The sequence below is a fragment of the Miniopterus natalensis genome, chromosome 8 (genome assembly GCF_054644295.1).
Source record: "Miniopterus natalensis isolate mMinNat1 chromosome 8, mMinNat1.hap1, whole genome shotgun sequence".
Classification (NCBI taxonomy): Eukaryota; Metazoa; Chordata; class Mammalia; order Chiroptera; family Miniopteridae; genus Miniopterus; species Miniopterus natalensis.
This window is the reverse complement of record NC_142088.1, coordinates 8,572,053-8,597,924: the sequence shown is the minus strand read 5'-3', so window position 1 is coordinate 8,597,924 and position 25,872 is coordinate 8,572,053. Positions and strand designations below refer to the sequence as shown.

Genomic DNA, 25,872 nt, shown 5'->3' with positions numbered 1-25,872 from the left:
GGGGAAGGGATCGAACAAAGGGGGGCATGGACAGACACGCAGTGAAGTCAGGGTGACATGGGGAAGGCGCTTGCCTATTCGTCTGGTTCGGGGAACAATGGATTGGCTGGGGGGTGGACCCCATCGGAAGCATGAGAAATCCTGAAGAGTTTATTGGTTAGTTTGAAGAAGCTCCTGGTTGAAATCCCCAGACAAAGGAGTCTTGCTCCCTCATTCCCCTTTTCGCTCTTGCTCTCTCTTGCTGCATGACCCACACTCATCCATGCACTCGCCTGCTCTCCCTCCATAGCCATCGGGCCTTAGCAGCCTCATGGCCCATGGCCGTGCTGACTCCACATGCAGGATGGTGCACCTTACGGTACTTTAACATGGAACAGAAATTCTGGGCAGGAACCTTAATTCTGGCCCTGCCGAAGACAAGACTGGACTTTTTCCACGGCAAGATGGACAGAGATGGAAACTTGGAGGGGAACCCCCTTAATGTGACATCATCAATAATGCTTTCCATGAAACCCCATCCTTCTGTGGGGGCCTCAGGAAATTCTTTTCCTCATGGCACCCCAAGAACTCCACTTCCACTGGTAACAGTAGTACTATCAAAAGGCGAATCTAATACAGCCCTACTGTTATGCAGTCCCTTCTGTTTTTTGCATTACCTGATAAAATAGATTATCATTGTTTAATTCCAAAGTACACTGTAGAGTTTTTTCAAGTTGGTCAAGATTTAAAGAAGAATTGAAAAAAAATTTTAAATGTCCCTCCTTTTTGCAAGTTATTGAAAAATAGTCATGGGCTTGCTTTACTTATATTCCAGAGTATCTGATGGAACTTAATTCAAAATTGTGGGGACCATGTGGGAAAAAAAAATGTATTAACCTTTTCCAAAAAGTAAAATTGAACACAGTTCACCAGTGATGTTTCATGGGAATTGGAATGTGAATCCTAAAGAAGAATTATTAAGTTCAGAAGTGCATCTGTGCATGTTTGAAGAAAAGCTTTATCATTATTTTAGGAAATTTGGTATGGGGGGAAAAGTTTGAATAATTTAAAAGTTCATTTGCTTTATCACAATAAATTCCAGCTTTACATAAGTTAATGAAAGAAAGGGAGTTACTAGTTTTAAAGAATGATTGCGTCATTAACTATGGGTAGAGGTTAGATTATCAAAATATGGGAGAGTGGTGAGGAGTCAACAGGAACCAAGCAACACCCTTCCCTCATCTGCTGTCGCCTCCTTGGGAGTGTCTCCTTGATGATAAGCACCTAGAAAATGAAGAAGTCATATCAAAGGGACCTTACCAGGAATTATGGGTAGCAACGTCAAGCATGAAATCCGATTTTTAAAAAATGCATTCATGAAAGCACACTCACGTCCCTCACTTAAAAATTTAAAAACATTTTATTTTGGAGATTTATAAAATTTAATATTTATTATCTTTTCCTCCACTTGGTAGTTTCATTATAACTATATAACATAAAGAAAACATAATGATTATTTTCACCAAGGCCCAAGTAAGGCGTCCCCCAAACCCCCAAATTTACCCCAGTGTGACACACTGTAATGCTCATTTTCTATACGCGATGCTGACATGATCCTGAGAAGCCCTGCCTAGAGCTAGACAGTGTCCAATCTGGAAACTCCAGCACATGTAGTACATAAATATGTAGTACATAGAAAACCCATTTTTACAAAACTATTTTTAAAAATATAACAACAAAAAAAAACGAAACCGCAAACTGAAGGCATGATGTAAACAAAGTAATGAAAAATGATAGTTAAACTTCAGTCTGACGCGACCACTCTAAGTACACGATGAACTGAGGAAACGGTCGGTAGTGACAGCCCAACGATTACTTCCCTCTGAATCTGGGTGACTTCCACTTAGTGATGTTCCCTCGGTCCTGCTCCTGCCTCGCAGTCTTCCCTAAGTACCTGTGGCAAGATCAGTCAACGAGAGCACTGTCCCCTCACGTCCACAGAAGGCCCCCCACCCCCGGGACCTGCTGGAGGACCCAGGAGCGAGCACCCTCTCAGAAAAGCACGCGAGGGTCCCTGCCCCCTGGGAGAGGCATGACACCTGACCTCAGCACTGACGTCGAAAACGCGCGGGGGAGGCGTCAGAAGTGGGCACTAAGATGAAACGTTGACACGATGTACAGTCACAACAATAGTGGTCAGCAGCAAGTATTTTCCTTGGGGGCAAGGAAAGAATAAAGGAGAAAAGGCACCTGCCCTACAGCAATAATACAGGGCGGGGCAAAAGTAGGGCTCCAGGTGTGAGTTTATTCTCGTATTATTATTTATAAATAACCGTATCATTTTCCATGCACACAACTGTAAACCTATTTTCCCCACCCTGTATTAAATGCTCTGAGTAAGCCTAATAAACAGTAAGTCTTCAAATATCTTAGATATACATAAAAACATAGTTGAAACAAAATCTCTCAAGCAACGAAGAATGCTTAGAACATACAAGATTATTAAAGTGGTAGTAATAATAATAATTATTGCTATTGTTATTAATCTCTATTATACTATTTATATAATAAGGGAAGGAAGTCATAGGCACTGTATCTCCAGATGTCTAAAAACCTTAGTCAGTTATAGAGTTTGTAGATAAACCTGACCTTACTGTGCTGTCCCTTACGTTCAATTAAAAGGTAAAATTAAAACCTCAGCCAAGAGAGCAGCCTCCAAGGCCTCAAAAACGCTTAACTCCTATACTATCTTTGGTTATTTTCTGTCATTCCAACACTGAAAAATAAATAAACTCAGGACATGAAAAGCAGATACATTATACCTGGACTGAAATCACATTATTATAAGTGTATTGAAAATGTCTAGCATCGCCCCGGCCAGTGTGTCGCAGTTGGTCGGGCACTGTCCTGGGCACCGAAAGGCTGCGGCTTCTATTCCCAGCCAGGGCACCTGCCCCGGCTGCAGGCTGGGTCCCTGGTCAGGGGCGTGCAGGAGGCAGCCAGTCGATGTTTCTTTCTCACGCTGATGTTTCTCTCTCTCTCTCTGTCTCCCTCTTCCTTCCTCTCTCTCTAAAAATCAATAAAAACATATTTTTTTTAATAAAAAATGTCTTGCTTACATAGGAACTCTGAACAATTAACATAATTTTGAATTACCTATCGGACCATTTTAAAAGCTAAACATTTAGGGAAAGTATTGCAACTTCACATTCGAAATCACAGATTCGTACAACACAGTGTTCAGCCTGTCAGTAGAGGACCAGATGCAGCAAAAAACGTAAAAAAACATACTACAACAAACGTATTTCAGTCAGCTGAAAACATGCCGTGGAGTCAATGCATTGCAGACAAATGCTCAGTCGACTGAGGCACGAAGCCTCGTGTGAACACCCAGAGCTACAATACGTGATCGTATACAGCACAATACAGACATGTAATAATGATAAATATATTATGTTAGACAACTGTAATTTTTGCTAGTTAACAAAAAATCCCTTTGAAGCGGTCTTTGGCGAGGTGCCGGAGGCGCTGTCCCATGGCCGGGCACGAGGCGCGGCTCTTCACCGGCCCAGGGCGCGGCCGCAGGGTCTCCGAGACGGGGCGCGGTTAGAAGGTGGGCTTGTTCATGTACTCCTCCAGGGTCTGCAAGAGAGGACATCAGAGCAGCTTTACCGTGGGCCACACCCTCCAGCACACGGTCAGATCTCTCCTGCGCTTCTATTTATTCCCTGCGTGGACACAGATCTCTGCATTCTGCTCAAGAACGTGGCCCGGGGCCTGCGTGTAACTCGTCCACGCATTCACAGGGCTGCGCCTAACTCACGTGCAGCGGAGGGGAAACCACGCTGGGTCACAGAGGGAGCGTCTGGCGAGAGCAGCGCTCCGGCCATGGCTGCGACACGTCACCGCCGACTTCAGATAAGTGTGTCTGCTAAACGGCCCTGCGGCCCACGGCCAGGCACACGCGGGAGACAAGTCCGGATTCTGTTTGCACAGCACATTTATTACTCCAGATACTGTACAGAGCATCTTTCTTACACTCACTGCCAAGATATAATGGGTAAACACCGTAATTCTTAAGATTTTTCTGCCGTGTATTTTGAAGAGGCTTCCCTCCGAGGTACACAAATTATGTCCCTTCCTCTTCCTCAGCAGTTGCCAAGTTTGCTAACAGGCCACGAGGCCGTGATTTTTTTCAGCACTATTTTTTAATGTTCGGGTAGGTTCCCAATGACCGGCAGAGCTCAAAGTGACAGTGATATGGCAGGCCCTTTACCATGTACATTGGTGGACTTTTCTCTTGCAGTCTTTCCTATAATGTCTGTGCGTGTAACACAGTGGCCTCTGGGTTAAATCAATAAAGGAGATCAAGAGGGGAGCCTTAGGCGACACCCCTGCCACTGGCGGCTCAATCTGTGATGCTCGATGAACCCCAAGACACGTGATTCACTGGCACCTGCCAGGATGACAATCAGCCAGCATGGGCCAAACAGCCAAGACCAAGGCCAAGCCCGACTGTTCAGAGGGCGCTAGGGTTACAAATCAGGTGTTCAACTGTGTCCACCGGCTCTGCTCAGCATGCCAGCGGGCCTCTGCTGGAAATACTGTGGCCGGTCATCCACGCTTCCCGAACCAGCTCCAAACCTAGATGAGCGCTGGCCACGAAGAGCCCACACCCCAAGAGCTCTGCCCTGGATCTCCTTTTACAGGTGCTGCCCATGGCTTTAAACTTAGCAAGTGTATCACATTGGCCAGGGGCCCATGCCTGTGGTGGCACCTAAAGTTTATACTACTTAAAAAGTAACACAAAGTTGCAAATACAAAATGGGGCATAAAGTTAATTTAAAATGAGAGGGGAAAAAAATGACAGTGGGTTACGAATTTTTAAAAAATTATAAATTTTGCAAAATCCAGAGCAATAGCGTACAGTTTTCAATCATTAAGTGCCTGACACACCTCTATAATATCTTATATTTATTGTCTGGCTACTTACTCTTTACAGTTACTCTTTACCTATGGGAATTTGACCATATGAGCCTGCAGCCTTGGAAGGGGCCTCGGCCAGCAAAAGGCCCTGGAGCTGTGGCCTCACTGACTTCACAGTTCATCGGCCCCCCGTCACTGGCACTGCTTCCCAGCACTGGCGAACTCACTCTGCTAAGGGATGCACCGGCCTCCCTACCTGAGCTGTGCTGTCACTCAAATAATGTACGAGGCTGGTGCTGTCTTGAGCTTGCTACGGTAACGGTGGGAACAGTCTTTGAAGGCGGCAGGAGGACCACAGTCTCTATCCTGGGGTCCCTCCTGTCACCCATCCAGCGCCGCAGTGTTTCTTGGCTGGGCTGTTACCATGGTCTTGCTTTAAGGGTGACAGTGTTGGGGAGCCCCTAGCCCTTCTCATGAATCTACACATATACATGCCAGGTATAAGGAGGTGCCCCGTGGCCCTCCCTCCTAAACTTGCTTTCTAATTCTGTGGTCAAAACATGTTTGTTGCTGCTATCGCTAATCTCGGGAATGGCGACCTCTACAAATCCAAGGTCACTATCTTCTTCCAGAGTTTCTTCTTCCTCCTAATCACTTTGCACTTGTCTCCCCAGTTCTTAGCTGCTACCTTCAAAGTAAGCTACGCCTAAAGTCATCCCCAAGCAATTAAATAAACTGATCGTTTATTTCCATGCCATCAGCATCCGGCCCCAGGACACTCAGAATAAGTTTGCAGCATTTGGAGATTTAGGACTTACTAAATATGGGGAGATCGCCTTTTATTAAGAGGTCAAGGGAAGGCCCAGGGGCTACTTGCAGGTTTTCAGTTGGGCTCAGAGTGAAAGCAATGTTACAAAGGCCTCCCTTTACCTTTAGTCACTACAAATATGTGCTTAGGTCCCAAGGACGGGGAGGGGGAATTAATTTTTTTTCTTTATGCAATTATATCACATGTACTCATTCATTCTAAACTTCTCTGACTGGACATATAAAGCAAACCAGATATTCAAAGTCAGTTTCTCAACCAGCTCCCCAAATGTTCATCGATTTGGCTTAAGTACCAGAGGCCTGTAACAGAGCACTGCTAACACTGTTTCGATTTGGCAGGTGCAGTTAATTCAGCGAGATTTCTCGGGCAGCCATGGCATTGCCTGCTCACTATGGGGACGCAGGGGCTAAATGGAGTGTCCCCTGAGACCTAGTCATCAGGACCTCCCACTCGATCACCAGGGACATGAACTACCAACTAGTGTTTAATTGTGAAAGGGCTCTCTCTGAAAATACCTGCTTCCCGGATTTAAATGGAACCAGAAATCTGGATACACTGCAAGCTCTTTAAAACTTTCCTAAGGTGGGGGGATTCAAAATAACCTAGGTGTGTCTAGACCTCAATTCAAGAAATTTTAATTACTGAAGTGCCAAAAGACCCTGTTTAAAGTCTGTTTCTCCTATAAGGAGATTCCGCAGTAAGGGGCCTAGGAATAGAATTATAAATGACCTCCTGGCATAGTTTAAGAAAGGTTGTTCTGTGGAATCACCAAACCACTGACTTCTCAAGTACCTCCGACAGCATTTGGAGAGTGTCAAGTAAACATCAGAAAGTGTAAGTGCGTTTTTTTGAGACAAGAACAGCTCTAGTAATAAATGCATCGGCCTCCTAGCAGGCACAGGCAGAGGCTGACGGGTACCCACTCAAGCAGGCGTCTTTCTCAGTGTCCGAGGACTGGCTCCCTAGATGGGCAGGCACGAGTGATCAGCTCAAAGATGTGCCAACGCAGCTGCTGGGAAAGCACACGTCATGTGGTTTTATTAACTTAATCAGTCTGTTACTTCCAAACAGCAGGAAGAATGGTTTTAGTGCAATTCCTCAAAGATACTTTACAACACTCTGGAATCTTTTGACCTGCTGTTATGGAAACAGAAAGATGGCAAAACCCAAGGATGCTGTGGGAAGAAGGACCTCGAGGTGGCAGAGCCGGGTGGGGTCATCTCATCTAGGAGGGCAAAGGTCAGTGGGGTGCTGAGCTGTTTTTCAGTGTCCCTGGGCAAACTGAAGGGACTAACGTAGGGAAGTTCCTGTACTAGGTACAGTGCCAACCTGGACTACACCTAAAAGAAAAGCCCCACTCTACCCTATATGGGTATAAGAGAGTCGGCAGGGCAAACGAGTGCTGCTTCAGGGCCCATTTATACCTTGGCAAGCAAGCTGCAGTATTTCCAATTTATTTATGCAAATCGGAGCACACATACAGCCTCCTGAGGAGGTGTAAGAAATTTTAATTAAAATGATTAATGCCATCGTCAATAATAAAGCTCTAATAGCCCTGGCAAATGAAACAATGATGTGCTGCAATTCTCCTTTCCCAAGGCACACAGATAGTTTAATGGAAGTCTTTTTATGCCCCTCATAAAATTACTCTTAAAAAGAATATCACCAAGTATTCGATAGCTTTTTGATTAGTGAGGTATCCTCACTAAAAAAAAGCTCAAACACAAACAGCAAAGGCTCTTGAGCCCAACTACCTGGGTTCAAATCTCTATTCCACAACTACTAGCTGTGTGACATTGAGCAGGTCATTTAACCTCTCTGTGCTTCAGTTTATGCATCATTAAAATGAGGGTAACAATACTACCTACCTCTTTGAGTTGCTGTGATAAATAAATTAATACATGTAAGCACCTTGCACAGAGTAAGCACTTAATAAGTGTCGGCTAATATATAATTACTTCCATCAACAGCATCACCGCCACCATTACCACTACCACCACCACCACCTCCAACATCACCACCACCACCACTACCATCACCACCACCATCACCATCATCATCACCACCACCACCATCACCACCACCACCACCATCACCATCATCATCACCACCACCACCATCACCACCACCACCACTACCATCACCACCACCATCACCATCATCATCACCACCTCTACCATCACCACCACCATCACCATTATCATTATCATCATCTTTTCCCATCACATGAGAAGCCGAGTACTAACCTCCTGTAACATATCAGAATCTTCAATGGCTTTGACGGCAGTTTTCTTGGATGTTTCCTGAATTTCTCCACCGATTATAAATTCATCCAGGATAAAATAAGCCTTTTCAAAATTAAAGATAATATCCAGCTCACAGACCTGGTAGGACAAAAAACAACAACAACAAATGTTTTTATTAACCTGCAGTGGTATCAGGGAAAACACCTGCCAGTGTCTCGAGCTTTTTCAAGTTACACGCATGTGGCATACCAAGGACAAAAATATCAGACAGCGTGTTGAGGACAGAAAAATAGAACTAGAGAGCTGTAGGCCTTTAAGAAGAGTAGTAAAATCACATTCTAGTAAAGCAGAGCATGTCCTTAGGTAATGTTTAATGTCCCAACGAGAAATCCGAGACGCAGGAGAGGAATGACCCCGGCTCATTTTTCGGTCTGCAGAGATGAAAGCTGAGCCCCCGCTACATTCCAGGCACGAGGGCAGCACTTCCTTCCTCCCTCCCGCTCTCTGGTCTGTGAGTCCGGGCTCCCAGCTTTAGGACCCTCAGAAACACATTTCAGAGCTCAACTGTGCTATTTTTTTCTCAAAATCATGGCACTGGCCGGTGGCTCTCAAACTTCAGAATGCATCTAAATCACCCAGAAGCCTCATTAAAACACACACTGCTGGAGTTTCCGACTCAGTGTGCCTGGGAGAGGCCGGAGAGTTTGAACTTCGAACAGGTTCCCAGGTGACACTGATGATGCTGGACATGTCGGGAACCACTGTCACTGTCATAGACCAGAGCAGAGTCTGACAGATTTGGTCCAGTAAAGCAAGCAGCAAGACTCCTCCCCATAATCCAAATAAAGCTCATTTCCAATTCTTTAGGCAGACAGCCACTCAGGCACCCTCATTGCTGTTTCCTTCCCACGAAGCCCTCGGCTCGCTGGCACCTCCCTCCCAGTTCCCTTACCCTCCTAAGGCCTGCCAACCGCACGCTTTCAGCCCTCCCCACCTCCCCTCTCAGCAGCACTGGAGCACTGGGAGCTCTTCACTGTCTTCTGTGAAAACCTCCTATCCTGCTCCTTGACTTTGGCAATCCCATCCAATGCCTATCCTGTTCCTCCAGCTCTGGTGATTCTTCTTCAGGCTCCTTGGATGGTTTCTCCCCCCCACCCCCCTACATTTCTTTAAGAATATTTCAGATGAGTACTAGACTTATCAGGGGGATCACCTCAGAAGGCATATAAATAAATGTCTAATCACTATGTTGTATGCACTTGGGACACATCAATCAGCAAAGCAAACACCGCTGCTCCATGTTGCCTACATTCCAGCGATCCCCTTCGTCTTGAATATGGGTGCCTCTCACAAGAACACATACACATATATTCTCCTGGGCCTATATTCCCCTTGCAGTACATGTATCATCCTAGACAACCTCGTGGACTCTCTACAGCTGTGTCTAGCGTGCAGGGGGCTTAGCAAACCCAGATGCCTAGTCCAAAGTATTCACCTGCCACCCGGACACCTCTGCCTGGGTACTGCTCAGCCTAAGTCACCGTGGCCCAAAGGCAACTAAGCACATTCTTTTTCCTCTCGCCCCTATTTTCTCTCTTAGGGGTCCCCTCTATATAGTAGCTCACTCTAATGCCTTCCATCTTCCCACTCCCTTTCATTCCTCTCCCTCCCTTGGCCTCACGCCTTTCAAATGGGTCACCAATTCTTATTGATTCCATGATGTAAATAAATCCTAACCCTTCCTGTTTTCTCCATTCTCACTGCCGCTGCTCAGGCCTGCCACATGTAGGCCGCTGCAGTGACCTTCTGGGTGGTGTCTGTGCCCGCTTGAGGCTAATGACCGCCAACACCTTCCTAAAACTCTGATGTTGTTCATCTTCTGTGGAAGGGTTTCTATTTAAGACAAAGTTTTATTTCCTCGGCACGGCACACAGGAGTCTTCAGAACCCAGCCCAGGCCTGCTCTCCAGCTTCTTGTGACAGCCCCCCTCCTTGCTATAGCCACTCACACTTGGCCCTTTGCATTCCTGCAATTCCTGGAATGTTCTCTAAGTGTCCTTTCTTTTAGTCTTCTGGAAAAATCAAGCTCATTTTTCAAGGCCAAATTCGAAAGTCAGAAGCACAGTGTTTCCCCCAAATCCCCTTTCCTCTCGCTCACTATGTGCACTGGTGTAGGCTTACTTGTCAATCATTCCCCCACTGCTGTGAGCTCAGGCACAGACCTTGTCTGGATCACCTTTACATCCTGGCATCTGGCACATGGTAGGACACAATATATGCACAATAAATGAACGACTCAGCCAACACATAGGCCTAGATTCTATGATGCTGGGGATCAATGGCTTCTGAGATAACAATTTCTGATACTATTGAATGTTGTGACTTCACATAAAACGGATGCCAATATTTTAGCAAAGTGTTCCATATATTCAGGATTTAGTTCAATAACCTTGCAGACTCCACAAGGAAAATGGCCTATGTTGACAGCTCCAACTGAATCTAGAAGCATAACAACAAATCAGTGTAAGACCATTAATGTAATAAGTGGTGACTCAGAAAACTCTGAGCCGGGTGGCTCAGGCGGTTTGGTCCCACGCACCGAAACGCTGTGGGTTGGATTCCCAGGCAGGGCACATGCCGAGGCTGCAGGTTCAGTCCCGGGCGGGGCTCATACCTGAGGCAACCAACGGATGTTTCCCTCACACATCAAGGTTTCTCTCTCTCCCTCTTCCTCTCTCTCTCAAATCAATAAAAACATATTCTTGGATGAGAATTTTTTAAAAAAGAAAAAGAAAAATTCATCTAACCCATCTGCAAAGGTTATGGTTTCTTCATACATTGAAAAAAAGCACCAAATCAGTAAGTGCATATATCGTGTATCTCCATCTACCTCTCTACTTACCCAAGAAGCTCTCTCTCGCCCTCCCCACACATATATACATACATACGTACATACATACATACATGTAAGAGGAAAGAGAAAGTTGCAGAATAATATATAATACCATTCCATTTTTATTTTAAAAAGTATACGTCTAGAAGTATAGGAAGAATATGCATTACTTTGCCATTTTAAACACTCTAGATGAAAAGAAAGCACAGGAGATCAGACGTCATGCACATGAAAGAAGGTAGGAGAAGGAAGCGGTTACCAGAAGTCAGAAGCAGCAGGAAGCCAGGAGTTACAGTAGCAAGAGCTGGGGAGCCTCAGAGGTCAAGGCGGGCGTAGACCAGGAGTCCAAGACAGACAGGAGCCTCATTAGGAGAAACCAGCAACCAGAATTCTGCAAAGTGAACCTGAGACTAAGGCAAGATCTCTGAGAACTGCTCATACCCCCCCTCTCAGAGCGGCCACCCCTCCTCAGGCCTGTAGGGCTGCCCAGCAGCCGTGGGGCAATTAATTGACTGCACCTCAGTTCAAGGGATAGGGGTAAGGTAAAGTGTGTACAAAGCCAAGTACACACAAAATACACAGACGCACAAAATACACATGCACATATACACGTAACTTGGACATACAGCTACTATCTCTAGGTCATAAGGGAAATGGGTGCACGAGTTCTATGAGCATCTTGGAGGATGTTACCAATGACCAGTGACTTCATGTTCAGCAGCTCCAAAATGCTACTACTCTGTGGCTACTCCTTGAGTCTAACCCCAAGGGGTTAGGTATCGCAGAGCAAGAAGAGAAAACCTTTCGGGGAACCTTAGTCTAAATGCAGGTTCTTCAGCTCCTGCCTAATTACTCAAATACTTCAAATTCCACCTTAAGCACTCCGTCCCATTACATCAGATGCCCAGATAAATTCATTCCACCTAACTATGCAAAAACACATGGCTTCTGTGTTAATCAGCACGTGAGCCTCTGTTTTAAAAAAACATTTTCTCGTGGATCTATATTCTGGCAGAAAGCTTATAAAAGGCAGAGACAGTGATGATTTAACTTTGTCTTTGATCTTCAAGCCTTGTGCTTTACTAGAAAATGTGATGCAGTAGAACTATTTCTGGTATTTCAATAACTAAGTCCTTTTAGATAGATTCTGAGAAGGACCTTCCCTTGCTGAATTCTGTTCTAAAGGAAATACAAAAATTATCAAGTTATAAACAAGAAATGTATAAAACTATATATAAAATAATCCTAATGCAAGGTATAGCTAAATAGCCATGGGCAGTTTACAAAGTATCGTTAACTGCACTGTTCTGTTCATCCTCACAATAGCCCCATGGGGTTAGCAAAGTAAATATTTCTATTAACCTTTTCAAGTGTCATTTTTCTTATCTGTAAAATAGATGTCATGGGCCAAGTTTTGGGTCTGATTAGTGAGCGAGCTGACACCACGACCAGCAGGACCCAGAGTGCTCCCATTCCTACAACAAGAAAATCCTCCCACCCCCACCCCGCATCAAGATATAAGTTCTCTGAGACAGCAAGGGCCACACTTTCCAAGGACATCAGTGAAAACTTGCCAACAGTCTGAGAAGGGGAAATATGGCAGGTCTCTAACTCCTGGAGCAGACCCTTATCTACTGGGAGACCCAGAGGCATTTTTCCTCTTAGCCTCTATAAATTGGGGTTAATGCTACTTACTGCAGATTGAAAGATTAACTAGTTAATCCTCATAAATCTCCTTGGAATTGAAAAATGCTAAAAAAAAAAAAAAAAAAGTACATAACTTAAATCACTGGCCAGAGATTTTGATTTATCTGTCATCAGAAGGTAATATTTTCCCAGTGCTATATAAGAGACGCTCAGGACACAGTTTTCCCTTAGATGATAGAAGGGCAGAATTCAAGGAAACCTTCAATATTAACGTAAGAGGAGAAATAAACCAAAGAGCAATGTTCCTGAGACGATGTCAGTGAGAACAGGTATGCTTTGCTCATCGCTGTTAATTAATAAGAATTGAACACCTACTGGGCAGATAGCCTTGAATTGCTCTTAGCTGCTCTTAGCTTAATGAAACATTCATTGAATTTTTTAGTGAATTAAATTTTGGTTCCTTCTAAAGGTATGCCAAAACAGGATGAAAAATTGATGTTAGGGAAATAGGAATTCATCCTGACCCTCCTGTACTTTAAATGAGCCTCGCTCGCATTAGTGGAGGTGATTCACATTCTCTTGACAAAGCCCCGTGCTCTGAAATACCCGAAATACGATCAGATAAGATCGAGATCCACATTCAGCCCCAGTTCACATGCTCAGAGCTGGATTAATCCAGAAAAACACAGCAGGTCAGACCAGAGTGCAGAAATAAGGGGGAGAAGGCAGGTCCAGGGAAAGCCTGGGCCTCAGGAAAACTCCCTCAGGCCTTTGCAAAGGACTGAATCTGGAGTTTATTTCAAAAGGAAGTCAGAAATGTCACAATTCATCTGAATGACAGAAAGCACAACATGAAATAATCTCAGCTATAAAAACAGGCTATTATGTCTGCAAAACTCTCTTTTAAAAATGAAAATAAACTTAGTGAACCAGGGGAAAGAGGAAGGAAAGTGAGCTGGCTGTCCTGTTACCTCTATATGCTGACCAACAACCTGAAGTCCCTGAAGCAACATTTGGGTCTTATCATAATTTACCAAAGAAAATAAAAGAGAGAGAAGCAGGGACAGCAGGAAAGTTCTTTCCGAAACCTTTCACGCGCTCATCCTATAAAAAGAGTTGCAACACATCCGATAAAACCCCAACCCACAGTGCGTGCTGCTCATTCCACTAAATGGAACAGGAAAGCTCTTCCGGAAGTAACGTCTCCTAACAGCACAAAATAAAAATCTTCAGCGAGCAAGAAATCATTTCCCAAATCATTTTCCAAACCCAGGGATTTTCTTTTTTTTTACTCAGAGTGTGAACTAAATTAATTGTTTCTGGAACATTTGCTAAAATCTGGTCCAGAGCTGGATACAAGTGTTGAAGAAATAAACAAATAAAGTCTTAGGTCATGATCTTGAGAGACTTGCAGTTCGGTGGCCAAGCAATTCCTGTTGGAGTCGAGGATAACACCGAGCTGGTCCGCGTCCCTGGAACACTGGGCGTGTCAGGGAGAAGCGGTCTGGGACCAATGTTTAGAAAGCTCAAGTACCAGGCTCAGGAGTCTGCATTGTATTTGTCACAGATGGAGAGTGACTGAGGGGGACTGCGCCTTGGCTTGTGCTTGGTGAGGAAGACGGGAACCAACAGGCCAGGCGAGGGCCAGAGATGAGGTATCAAGGCGAAGCGAAAGTGTGATCCCCAGTAAACCTAGGCTGGTGACGGGAAAGGAGAGGAATTTTAGTCCAATTTGAATAGACAGAGGCAGATGGCAGTAAAGGCTGGAGAAAAGGAAAGGATTCTGGGACACAACAAATTCAATCACAGGACAGAGCAGAAGGTGGGTTTGGTTCCTGTCGCATTAAAGACTAAGATGACTATGAGAAGCCCAGCAGAGAGCATTTGCAGCAAAGCAAGAAAGAGTTGCCTGGTAGCAGATTTCCAGGAGAGAAGATCAAGTAGACACACAAGAGAGTAGGAGGAGCAGCAGGGCATCTGGAAGCAGGCGGAACGAGGGAGCTCAGGGGAGGAAACCAGCAGGGCCTTCAGAAACCTAGCGGTCAGCAGAATCCAGGGTCATGGCGAAATAAAAAGGAGCACATTTAAAGAAAGAACGGTGGTGAGCCAGGGTCCAGTGGTGCAGGAAGTTAAGCAGGTGAATTTTTAAGAGTCACTTGTGTCGGCCACTAGGGCGGCGCCAGTGGTAACTGTCTGATTTCCTTGGAGCAGCAAAGGTGGAGCCCAAGCCGTCAGAGGGCTGGGCCACCTTGTGTAAGACATTACTTAGCAGTAAGGGCAGGGACGTAAAACAGCAATGTGAAGGAACAGGGTATTATTTTGGTTTACTTTGTTGTTGTTTTTCTTACGTTTCTTGTTTATTCTGTTGTTGTTTTTCTTATGTATAAATAATATTAAAGAACATGTGTAACTTAGAAGCCAGAGAGGCGCTAACATGTCAAACTAGAAGAGAGATGACAGCCCATGACAAAGAAGGAACCCTTCACGATTACATTCCAGTGCATTAAACAAGGTCTCTAGTGCTGTGGTCTGAAGGTAGGGCCACCACCTGCCTCTTGAAACTTACCATCTAAGAATTACAGGAGGCGGGTAGAGCCTTGTGTTCTGACCGTTGGTACAGGACATATTTTACTCTTGAAAGAGAAGGAATGTGACGGAAGACAGACCGAGGTAAGAGCTGAGACAGAGGCCCGCTGGTCTAACAGACCAGAACAACACTTACATTTCCAAAGTACTTGTCCAGCAACTCCACATAACGATGCACAATCTCTAGTGTCAAGAGCTCATTGTCCTGACTTTCTACTGCACAGCAAAAGTATAAGCTAGCATACCTTGAAAACAAAAAAGAATAAAGTGAAATATGATGATCCATCGAACAACCTGGAGATGGTTTTTCCCCGATAAAGACGCAGTTACCTCCTGCTCTCCGGAGCGTCTCCCCATCCAAGTCCAGGAATGAAATCGTTATTGTTCACATTCCATATCCCAAAATGTAAAATAGAATATATAAAAACATGGCGGTGATTGGACTACTTCTGTTAATTCTGAGAAAGGCCCTCAACAAAAGTTCACCTCTGGTCCATGGTAATCAGGGTGCCTGGCTTGGGAGCTGTCCTTTGTAAACACCTGGCGGAGGGTCCCAGGGGCCCACACTGCCCACCCGCTCACTCACACTCAGCCATTCTGTACGTCTCCGGCCCAGGATTGCGGAGTCCTGGGTGTTTCTTCTATATATTTCTCCTGTGTGTTTCTTCAACCTAAAATACTCTTCCTTGCCCCATTCGTGTGGTTAACTCTGACTTGTCCTGTAGCTCTGAGCTTGGATGTCATTTCCTCCAGGAAATACCTCCCTCCTCTGACTGAATTGGATGCCCTGCGACGTGTCCCTGTGCCTCCCCCCTCAGATCATCTAGTCCCTTCGTCGTCCATTTCATGGCCTGTCTCTCCCCCACCCGATCAGTGGCTTCCCAAAGGCAGGTACCGAGTCTGCCTTGTTCACTGTAATATCTGTCGAGAGAACCACTGCAGCCTGTTCTCTGTATAATGATTTAAAATACGATTGAACCCAAAGCTTTAGAAAACCAGCAGGTAGAGAAAACAGACAAGCTTCTTGTTGGCAAGTACTAAATATTTTTACCTTGGATCCAGCAGAAGGAGCTCTGCCCACGTTCTGGTAATTTAATCCATTAAGTATAGTGTGCAGAGGCTACTCTGTCTTTCCCCTTCAGGTCTTATAAACACTCCTTGCAAGAGCCTTTCAAATGTGTGTTTTCCTCTGGAAGTTGCCCTAGGATGCTGGACGCAGGGTCAGGTTGGCTGTGTTGTGATCTTGGCTCAGTTATCAGTTGTCTGGGTCTTTATGGACAAAATGACTTTATCTCCTGGGATCTCAGTTTCCTCATCTATAAACTGAGGTTTCTTTCCAGTATGGTCTTTCCATGCAAGCAGGTACAGTAAAGAGAAAATATACAGGCTCTAAAGCCAGAAAGATCTGAATTTGAATTCTGGCTCTGCCAATTACCACTCAATCACTGCGACTGGGGACTCATCACTTAAACTCTCTGTGCCTTCAGTTTCTTCATCTGCAAATATGAGTAATAATAACAATAAAGAGAGCTTCCCATCGCTGCAGCACACTAATCTGAGTTTTTCCCATAATACTTATTACTAACTGAAAATATTTTGTTTACTTAACAAATGAGTAAGTGCCGTGAGATCAGGAATGTCCCGTGTCCTGCTCACTGCTGTGTCCACAGCCACAACAACAGTGCTGGGAACACGGTGGGTCCTCGTAAGGTATTTCTCAGATGGAAGCGTGCACGATCGATGTGTGGATTAAGTACCTAGGAGCCATCCTGGCACATCCAGGGCCTTTCAATAAATGCGAGCTCTTTCCTACTTAGTCTCTTTGGGCTCCAGTCTTCAGAGACTGCAGTAAATGATGAATTTGGTGCTGCAAATCTAAAATGTGCAGGATTAAACTAACCAAAGTGGTAACAAGAAATAAATTCAGTTCTCATAAAGTTACTCACACCTTTTATAAACAAGTTTCAGCTCCTTCCAGTCGACAAAACTGCTCGTCCTCTGACCCCGAGAGAGGACAATCTGAACAATCTCCCGGGTGATCTTTTTCCTCTCCTTGTCAGGGAGAGTCGTGTACCATTTCTGCAGCCGTAGCTTCCCTTGTCGGCTGAAGAGCAGGATGAAATGTATCTACAAGGAGGGAGAGACAGAAAAACAGAGCTTGGTCAACGAAATCACTCCATGGAGACAGGAACACGCGGTGGCAGGGGCTACGAAGTATTGTAATTCTGAACAGATGGACAAGAGGCTGACCAGCCTGAAATCCATCTCATCTCTGAAGTGACCTCCAACCCATCCCAGAAACAAATAAACGTGTACACCACGAAGTTTATCTATATTATAGGGGAGCGATAAGTTCTTTTTTAAATTCCTTTTATGAGTCACAAATGCATCATAGGGGGAAAAATATACGAAGGAAGTCTATAACTCTTTTAAGAACACATTAAATTCTTCCTTCACAAGCCAAAACCACTGTTAAGAGCAGTGGAAGAGTTTGCTTGAAGAGTTCCATCCTAGTTCCATATCAGCACTGTAGACGCATAATGTTAGAGAAATAAAAAAGTAAGGGAGAGAAAGTTTGCACGAAGCAAGGAGGGAAACTGCGAGACAGTCTGGTCTTTATCGTATGAAAGATTACGTTTTCTCCATCCACCGTATGAGATCACATCTAGAGTCAAATTTTATTTTTTTGTGGGTTTTCTTTGTTGTTGTTTTAACAATAAAATTCATTGTTGAGGTTAGTGGTGTCATGGGAGGAACAATGTATACTGGGAACTAAAACGATTAATATTTAAAACTTTTTACAAATACAACATTCAAGTCCTTTTGTGGAAAAGGTTTGGCTCTGAACGTCGTGGCCTTAGTCATACAGACGCAAGACGTGGCGATGTCTGAGGGCCAAGAGAGACCAGGCTTTCCGCAGAGCTGCCCCTACCCCCAGCCTATAGAATTTGAAGCCTTAATAAATTACCTCCTGCCTTGGAAAGGAAACATCTGTTATAACAAGGACCTGAAGACCAAGGCGTGGCAGATGCAGAGAAAGCAAGTTAAAGAGCCCCACGCACCCAGCGGCTTCAAGAAAAATCACCCTCAGCCTGGAGTTTGAAATATTTGCTTAGAACGCAGCCTTTTTAAAAAATACTCATTTCACTATCGAAGCAGATATAGATGATTCAATAATGGAACACAGTTACTGTTTTCTAAAAATCATATCGAGAAAGGCGTTTTTGCTTCCAAGAAGGTATTATCATAAAAGTGACCCTCTGAAAGTACAAAATCGAACGCTCGCAGGAAAATAGAACTTCAGGATCTTGAGAACAAGGCCCTTTTTTGGATAATCACCAATGGGTAAGAAAGACTATTCCATCTGATGCCTGGTGAACAAGCAGACTTTTACTAGGGAAGTGAAATCCGCACATTTTCTTAATGTTCGTTTTGCATTTCCTGACAGAAAACGTTCTTCTTCCCATTTCACCTACAGCTCTTCTGTTACCATGTAAAACGGTCTTCCCTGGTTTTATGCACAGAGTATATAAAAAGCCGTATCACTGCCCTTGGAATAAGAGCTAACGTCGCGTATTTGAAGACGGCCTTTAAGTGTAGCCTGAATCTTTTCCTTCCAGAAGAAATTACCCTGGTTTCATGTCTTCTCATTATTGGTTCTATTTTCAGATATTAAATCATCGTAGTTGCAGTTCTTCCACATTTCCCCATAGGCTCTATGTTACTTTTCATTTGGGTCACTCAGATCAATGCCAAAGTCCCAGTGTGACTATCGCTGAGTTTAATCGTAGAATACTTTCTAGCTCCTCTTGTAGCAACCCCCGCTCAAGACCTGGTGCCTACCTTTCTAATCAGGGATCCACAATGGGGAGCAATAAACAAGGAGTCGCTTTTTCATTCCGACAACAAATTCAAAGAGAAAGGGTAATCAGGGACATAGTACACGTATCCACAAAGCTCATACAAAATATAGAAATGCATTCCAAATTCAAGAGAAGCAACAAGCGGGTTCAAGTGTATTCAATAATCACATTGCTTAAGACAGTGTTGAAAGACTTGGGCCTCTCAGGTTCAATTCTGGTGTCTGGTGTCCCTTACGTCTCCTCCAGATTGAACAGGGCAGCCCGAGAGACTCCGCAGAATGAATTATAGTGATTCACAAGAGTAACTAATTTTACCCAATTTATCAATCTAGTCCTTCAAGGAAGATTTGAATATATTTCAAGAGGTCAATCAAATACCATTTTTGATTAGCATTAGCTTGAGAGCAGGGGGATAAAAAGGCAATTGGGTGGTTTTTCTTCAATAATTACAGAGAGCCAAGTTCAATTCAAGTTGCTGTCATCAACAGACTTCATCCGACTTCAGAAAACAACCACCGGACATTTCCTTTCAATAGTGTTGCCCAGAAGAAAGAGCTAATGGAGAGAGTGGCAATACCTGGAAATGCCAACTCCAGAAATAACCAGAAAATCCAATGCAGTTTGTTGAGCAGCCTTGACTGCTTACGTTTGGCCGAAACGCTCTGGCCTCAAGTGGGCACCCAGCTTCACCAATACCTCCCATCCCCAAACCAGAAGGAACCACTTATGTCAGCAGCCCTTTTGAGGGGTCTAGCTCTCTGCCCAGGAGGGTCCCTCAAATCCAAACATGTAAGATTAATCCAAGCACTCTTTGTCCTCAGAGTATCCTCTAGAACAATACCTGACCTAACTAGACACAGCCTAAAATTCTCATTTTGACCCAGAACAGGAACTGTCTTCTTCCTGGTACTCAGCATTCTCTGACTATAATTATTAACGTGAAATAAAAAGCTGTTTGTCTGTTAACATTTCCTTACTGACTGGCTGTGTGTTGGGACACTTGTTTCCTGCGTTTTACCTTGTTGAGGGTGACCTCTTCACTAGCCTCATTGTCCCTGTCCTGGTTTTCCCCTTCCCCGCTTCCTCCTCTCAGCCACAACCAATCTCGAGAAGTGCATCTGCACCACTGCCCAGCAGAAGCCCATGCGATGGAAACAAAAGATTCTTAAAACGCACGGCCTTAATATAGGTGGCTGCTCTGAAATTAGAGATCGTTTTGAAATTAGAGAAAAATGATTGCTAGGGCTCCCCCATCTGAACACAGCAACCATGATCATTTCTGCTAATTCCTCGCCTGCCCTCTCTGTGCTGACTCTTTGGGGTGTAGACCACCGGATTTCTAGCCGCCTTGTCTCCTTAATCACCTGGTCTCATCCATCCCCTTCCTGACGCTTACAGAATGAGTTTACAGGCAGCCTGAACTTTCAGGGAGGTCACCGAAGTTCCTCTTTCTTTTGACTGCTAACCGATGGTCTTCAGAACAAGCGTTCATTAATTCCCTCCAAGTTCCCCGTAAGGTGTTTACTTTAGGGTTCCCCATTTTCTCACTCATGGGGGTGTGTGGTTCTGGTGTCTGTATAACTGGGTGATGGCAGTTACTGTTTTCCTTTCGTGTTCACCTGCCCTCCTGACTCTGCTTGAGCTGCATCACTCCACCGCGGGCCCCTCTCGCTCTCCCCACCAGGTCCTGCTCCTGAGGCAGCAAGGCCCGGTGGGGACTGCAGGGCGGGTGTGGCACTGAGCCTGCTGTCAGCTCCCCTCTCGGGGCTTCGCATCTGTGTCTGTGAAACGGGACAGCAGGGTCACATGTCAAATACCTTTCGTGGGCTAGGCAGGGGCAGGCAACATTTTAAATGAAGGTAAAGGTTCAGTGTAATACAAGGGGGTGGGTGGAAGAGACAAACTGTAAATCACAAGTTCCAACTAAAGGGACAGCCACAGCTCAGCAATAATAAGGCGTTGCCAAGAAAACAATATCAGCCAGCATTGCCAGGTCTTCACAATTTTTTTCCCAAAAGAAGCCTGAAATCTGGATGATTATGTAAAATACTGGGATTGTTTTAACATTGGAAACCAATAATAATAGTAATAATAACACAATGCTGTTCGAGCTGAACAGAGCATATCGTACGTGGTGGGGGTCTGTGAGCGGCCTCGGTGGAGGCTGCTGAGTTAGATGACAGCCGAGGTCCTTTATGTCACTAAAGTCATCCTGCAGCTTTATCGCACTCAATAGCTTTCCCCTTTTAGTGGTTTCTGTCTGAGGAAGTGGACCTTTGGCCTGAGAACATTGCTCCCACATCTCAGCTTCATGTTGAGATCAGAATCTCCTGGTAATTCTTATTTCAACAAATTTTATAGGTTTCTTATCCCCAGGACTCCCAGCTCAGGTTTCCGTTTCCACAATACAGGGAGAGAACATTTATATGGAGAAGTAAAATCTGCACAACCTCAGACTCTCCTGTCTGGCTTGTCATGTCGGCCTTTCCCCGAAATGAAATGTTGAAAAGCAGCCTCGTCAGCCAGTGTGTTGCGATTCTTTTCCCAATCCTTGCACACCATCTGGTGGCAGAACTATTTGCTCATCGCAAGTGAGATGCTCGGCCAAGAAGGAAAAGCGGGGGAACGGTGGGGAGGAAAGAGTCAGGAAGCGCAGAAAAGGGGACAGTACAGTGGGAAAAAGAATGAGATGGGAGGAGAAGTTCTGAGCAACCCACAGAGTGCAAGACGAGAATCAGCTAGTGGCCATTTATGTAAAACGTTAAAGGGCCTCCTGCAAAGAAAATTCCTCAGGACGCTGTCTGTTATCTGTCCACCTTATGCACTGTAGGGTTATTGGGAGGAAGGGGGATAAACAGGTGGCTAGATGGACAGTTATACTGGCAGGAGAGGATCTGCAGCCTTTTGTGGGTTGAGCTGCATCCCCTAAAAATTCATGTGCTGAAGTCCTAGCCAGCCCCTCCCCCCAGGAGCTTAGACTGTGACCTTGGTCATTCCAGATGTTAAGACAAAGTCAAACTAGAGTGGGCTGGGCCCCTAATCCAATGTGGCAGGTATCATTACTAAAAAGGGGAATTTGAACATAGAGACACACACGTTAAGAACATTCTGTGAAGATGACACAGCCAAGGAACGCCGAAGGGGACCCCGCAAAGCCCCAGAAGCTGGGAGGGGAGCACGGGCCAGGTTCTCAGAGCCCCTGGAAGGAAGCAGCTCTGGGGAAACCTTGGTTTTGGACATCCAACCTCCAGAACGGTGAAGGGACAAATTTTTGTTGTTTAAGCCACTCCATTCATGGCACTTTATTACAGTAGCCTTAATGCACAGCTTGCCTCTGGCTTTGAATTTTATGCCTTTTTTTTTTAAATCTCAAACATCGTCATCGTTGTTTTCTGTGTTTACAATTCAAAATCATAAAACCAGGTCCTCAACATTCCAGAGATAAAGTCAGCAGATTCCATCCAAGTTAGCCAATATTTATTCAGTGTCTACCACAGTGAAGAATTTAAAATGAAATAACCCCTCATACCTGGACTCATAAAATGCTAATACTAGAAAGGACAGCAGAGCTGATTTGGGGCAAACTGTCTCCTCTTAAGTACATGCAGACGCGGAGAGCTGGTGGCTGGACCCCCGGTTGGTCGTGTAGTGAGCAAGCAGCAGACTTAACACGATCTTCTGGCTCCCAGCCCAAGGCTCTTTGCACTTGACACCTTATGCCACTTTTTGTTTTCTGGCAAAGCTAAAATTACTACTGTTCTTCATTTTTTCCCATGTATGCAAATAATTATAACCAGGCAAGTCTTATGCTAACACCAGAGGCCTACTTATAATGGTTGACCTGTGTCGAGAATGTTCCCGACACCATGTTAAGCATTTTACATGCACCCCATTTAATCTTCATTAAAGCAGGTAAGAGGTAGGTAATACTATTACTCCCAATTGACTGATAAGAAAACTGGAGCCCAAAACAGTTAAGTACCTTGCTCCGGGACAATCGACTAGAAAGTTCCAGTTATGTTTTTTGATTCTAGAGCCCACTCTAACTGGCTCTGCAACATCGCCTCCTTGATGAGAAGCAGAGACACAGACTTGGGCACCAACTAGGCTGGTTTCACCCACTTTTAAAGTCAATATGATATTTAACCATCTTTACAACTAGAAGGTATTTCTTTTTTATTTAAATTAAATTTATTATTAAATTTATTAACCAGTGACATTAGTTAACAAGACTGTATTATATAAGTTTCAAGTGTACAATTCGATGATGTATCATCTGTCTATTGCATTGCGGGCCCACCACCCAAAGTGAAACCTTCTGCCACCTTATATTTCACACCCTTTACCCTTCACTCCCTCCCCACCCGCCTTTTCCTTCCGTTAAACACCAACCATACTGCTGTTTGTGTTTCTTGTTTGTTCATTTGTTGCTTTCAGTTCTATATCCCACATATGAGTGAAATCATGACTCCTGACTTTTCCTGTGTGACTTATTTTACTCAGCATGATATTCTCAAGATCCATCCAAGTTGTTGCAAATGGCAGGATTTCCTCTTTTCTTACGGCTGAGTAGTGTCCCACCGTATACATGTCCCACATCTTCTTTATCCAATCATCCAGCAAAGGACACTTCGGTTGTTTCCATGCCTTGCCCACTAATGCTACAATGAACACGGTGGTGCGTATATCTTTGCAAATACATCTTTTCAAATTATTCTGATAGATGCCAAGAAGAGGGCTTGCTGGTCATAGGGTGACTCTACTCTTAATTGTTTGAGAAGCCTCCGTACTGTTTTCCATAGTGGCTAGAAGGTATTTCTGGGAGCTCTTCTTGCCCCATCCAATACCAAGATTTTCTGTCCCAATTTTTTAAATGAATAAAAGAATCAAAAGGCTTGTGTTTATAGAGATTAAGATAGAAGAAACAAATATTCAACTAAAGGTAATAATGACATTAGCATTGAATCAGTCTGGGTCACTACTATTAAATGTATCACAGCAGCGACAACAAGATTGGTGAAAAAAGCTTTAAGCAAAGTTTATTGGACTGGCCATTTTTTGCTAGCAGAAAAAAATAATCTGAAGTCATCTATGTAGTTGAACTAGATCAAATGTGGGCCCTTATCTTTTGTTATACAAATAAGAGCAATGAAGAACTTGAACTTAAAAAAAAAAAAATTGGTTGGGTATCTCTACTAAGGGTCTGTAATGCTATTGAGAGGAAGAGCCAGTACTTCCTTTGAGAGTGTAAAATAGCTTCAGCAGGCCTGAATTGGTAGGAAAGTCCCTGGAGTGGGAGGTAGGGAGAGGTATGGCGAGAAAGGAGAGGGTACAGCTGCTGCCTGCTGGGCTTTCTTTCTTATTGAAAAATGCATCCAGTTTGACCTTTCTTTCCTTATTTCTTTCGTGTATCCACTAGGCCAGTATTTACTGCGTGTCTGCCATGTACCAGGCACTGTGCCGAGAGATGAAGACACCATCAAGAACAGGACAGGCAAGTTCCTACCCTCATGGGACACACATCGTAACAGAGGGAGATGGACAATGAAGCATAGAATTATATCCAAGTATGTATTATATCCAAGTATTATATCCAAGTGTTCAAGCAGAAGTAGCACAGGCAGCTATGGGAAAATAAAATAACCTTGTCTAAACATATCAAGGAAGTAACTTTCAAGACAAGACCTGAAAGGTCAAGAGGATTAACCAAAAGGAAATGGGTAGAGAAAGGAGAGGACAGGGCTAAGTAAGAAAGATCAGGTGGAAGGAACTGTAGGTAAGGAAGTCAGGAGAGAAAGGATACGGTGTCTTCCAAGAACTGGGAACAGTATATATGGCTAGTTGGCCGGAGAGAGGGAGGGGAGAGACACGGCAGACACAAATATGAGGATGGTCTTGTAAACTACAGTGAGGAGTTTGGACTTTGGTCTCAGGGTGATGGGAACGAAGGAGCATAAGGAGGAAGTGACACATGTAAATGATGATCACAGTGGCTTCCACCAGCATGTAGCAGTAAGGACAGAGAGACGTGGAGGGATTCTAAACTATTTCAGTAGCAGAACCAATGGGACTTGGTGAGCTGTGGGTGTGAGAAGGAGAACAGGGCCAAGAGTCATTCCCAAGTGTGGTGGCAAATTTTCTGAGTGGACGAACTCAGGAGGATTAGGAGATAAACCAAAGGAAAGGGGACAGTCATGGTGGTGGCAATAGCCTTGAATACTTTATCAGGTCAAGCTTCAAGGTCCTCTGGAATGCAGTCTGTCTTGCAGTGGAGGCTTGGTGAAGCTGGAAGGGCGCTCCTAAATCATCTGCTCGGTCCCCTATTCTTAAATGAGAACACTGAGGCACAGAGGCTCATTGAGACCACATGGGGGGGTGTGAAATCGGATGCAGGCTCCAGCCCCCAGTCCACCACCCGACACTGCTTCTCATGGGGAGTCAAACATCTTACCCGCCCCATGGGGCGGGTAAGCAAATCTGTCCAGCTTGCTGAGAAAGGTTGTATCCTGTGTTGCTCATCTACATTTGGAATTCACTAAAAGAGAGCATTTCAAAATATCCCAGAAAAATATATGTAATACTGTGTAGACTGGGGGCAACCGCAGTATTTTCCAATAACGAATCATGTCATCAGCAACATTTATATAAAAGGTCCCAGTTAATGTTATTTTAAGTGTAAGAAAAACTGATAGTGATTATTTGCTAGGTTGTTTTAAACACTTGATGGTTTTTCAACATAAGGACGTATAAAAGTATTTTCTCATAGAATGCAATGTAACATTACTAATGGTCTGTTGCCTTCTGGATTCCTGGTAATGGGTCCTACCATTAAAAAATAATCGTCGTAATTCTAAATTATATTCTTAGGCAATATGTGGACTGTATTAAAGACATAGTGACTCTT

General features: G+C 44.4%; 1 protein-coding gene across 1 annotated transcript in view; it reads right to left on the bottom strand.

The window, feature by feature from the left end:
* Window positions 1-308: 308 nt before the first annotated feature.
* AP1S3 (adaptor related protein complex 1 subunit sigma 3) overlaps window positions 309-25,872 on the bottom strand; it is a 46,020-nt gene continuing 20,456 nt past the window's right edge. Inside the window, exons 2-5 of the mRNA XM_087819564.1 lie at window positions 17,054-17,232; window positions 15,242-15,350; window positions 7,981-8,118; window positions 309-3,621 (exon numbers count right to left, since the gene is read on the bottom strand). Coding sequence (XP_087675690.1) covers window positions 3,586-3,621; window positions 7,981-8,118; window positions 15,242-15,350; window positions 17,054-17,232 — 462 coding nt within the window. The 3' untranslated portion in view covers window positions 309-3,585. The remainder of the gene's footprint in view (window positions 3,622-7,980; window positions 8,119-15,241; window positions 15,351-17,053; window positions 17,233-25,872) is intronic.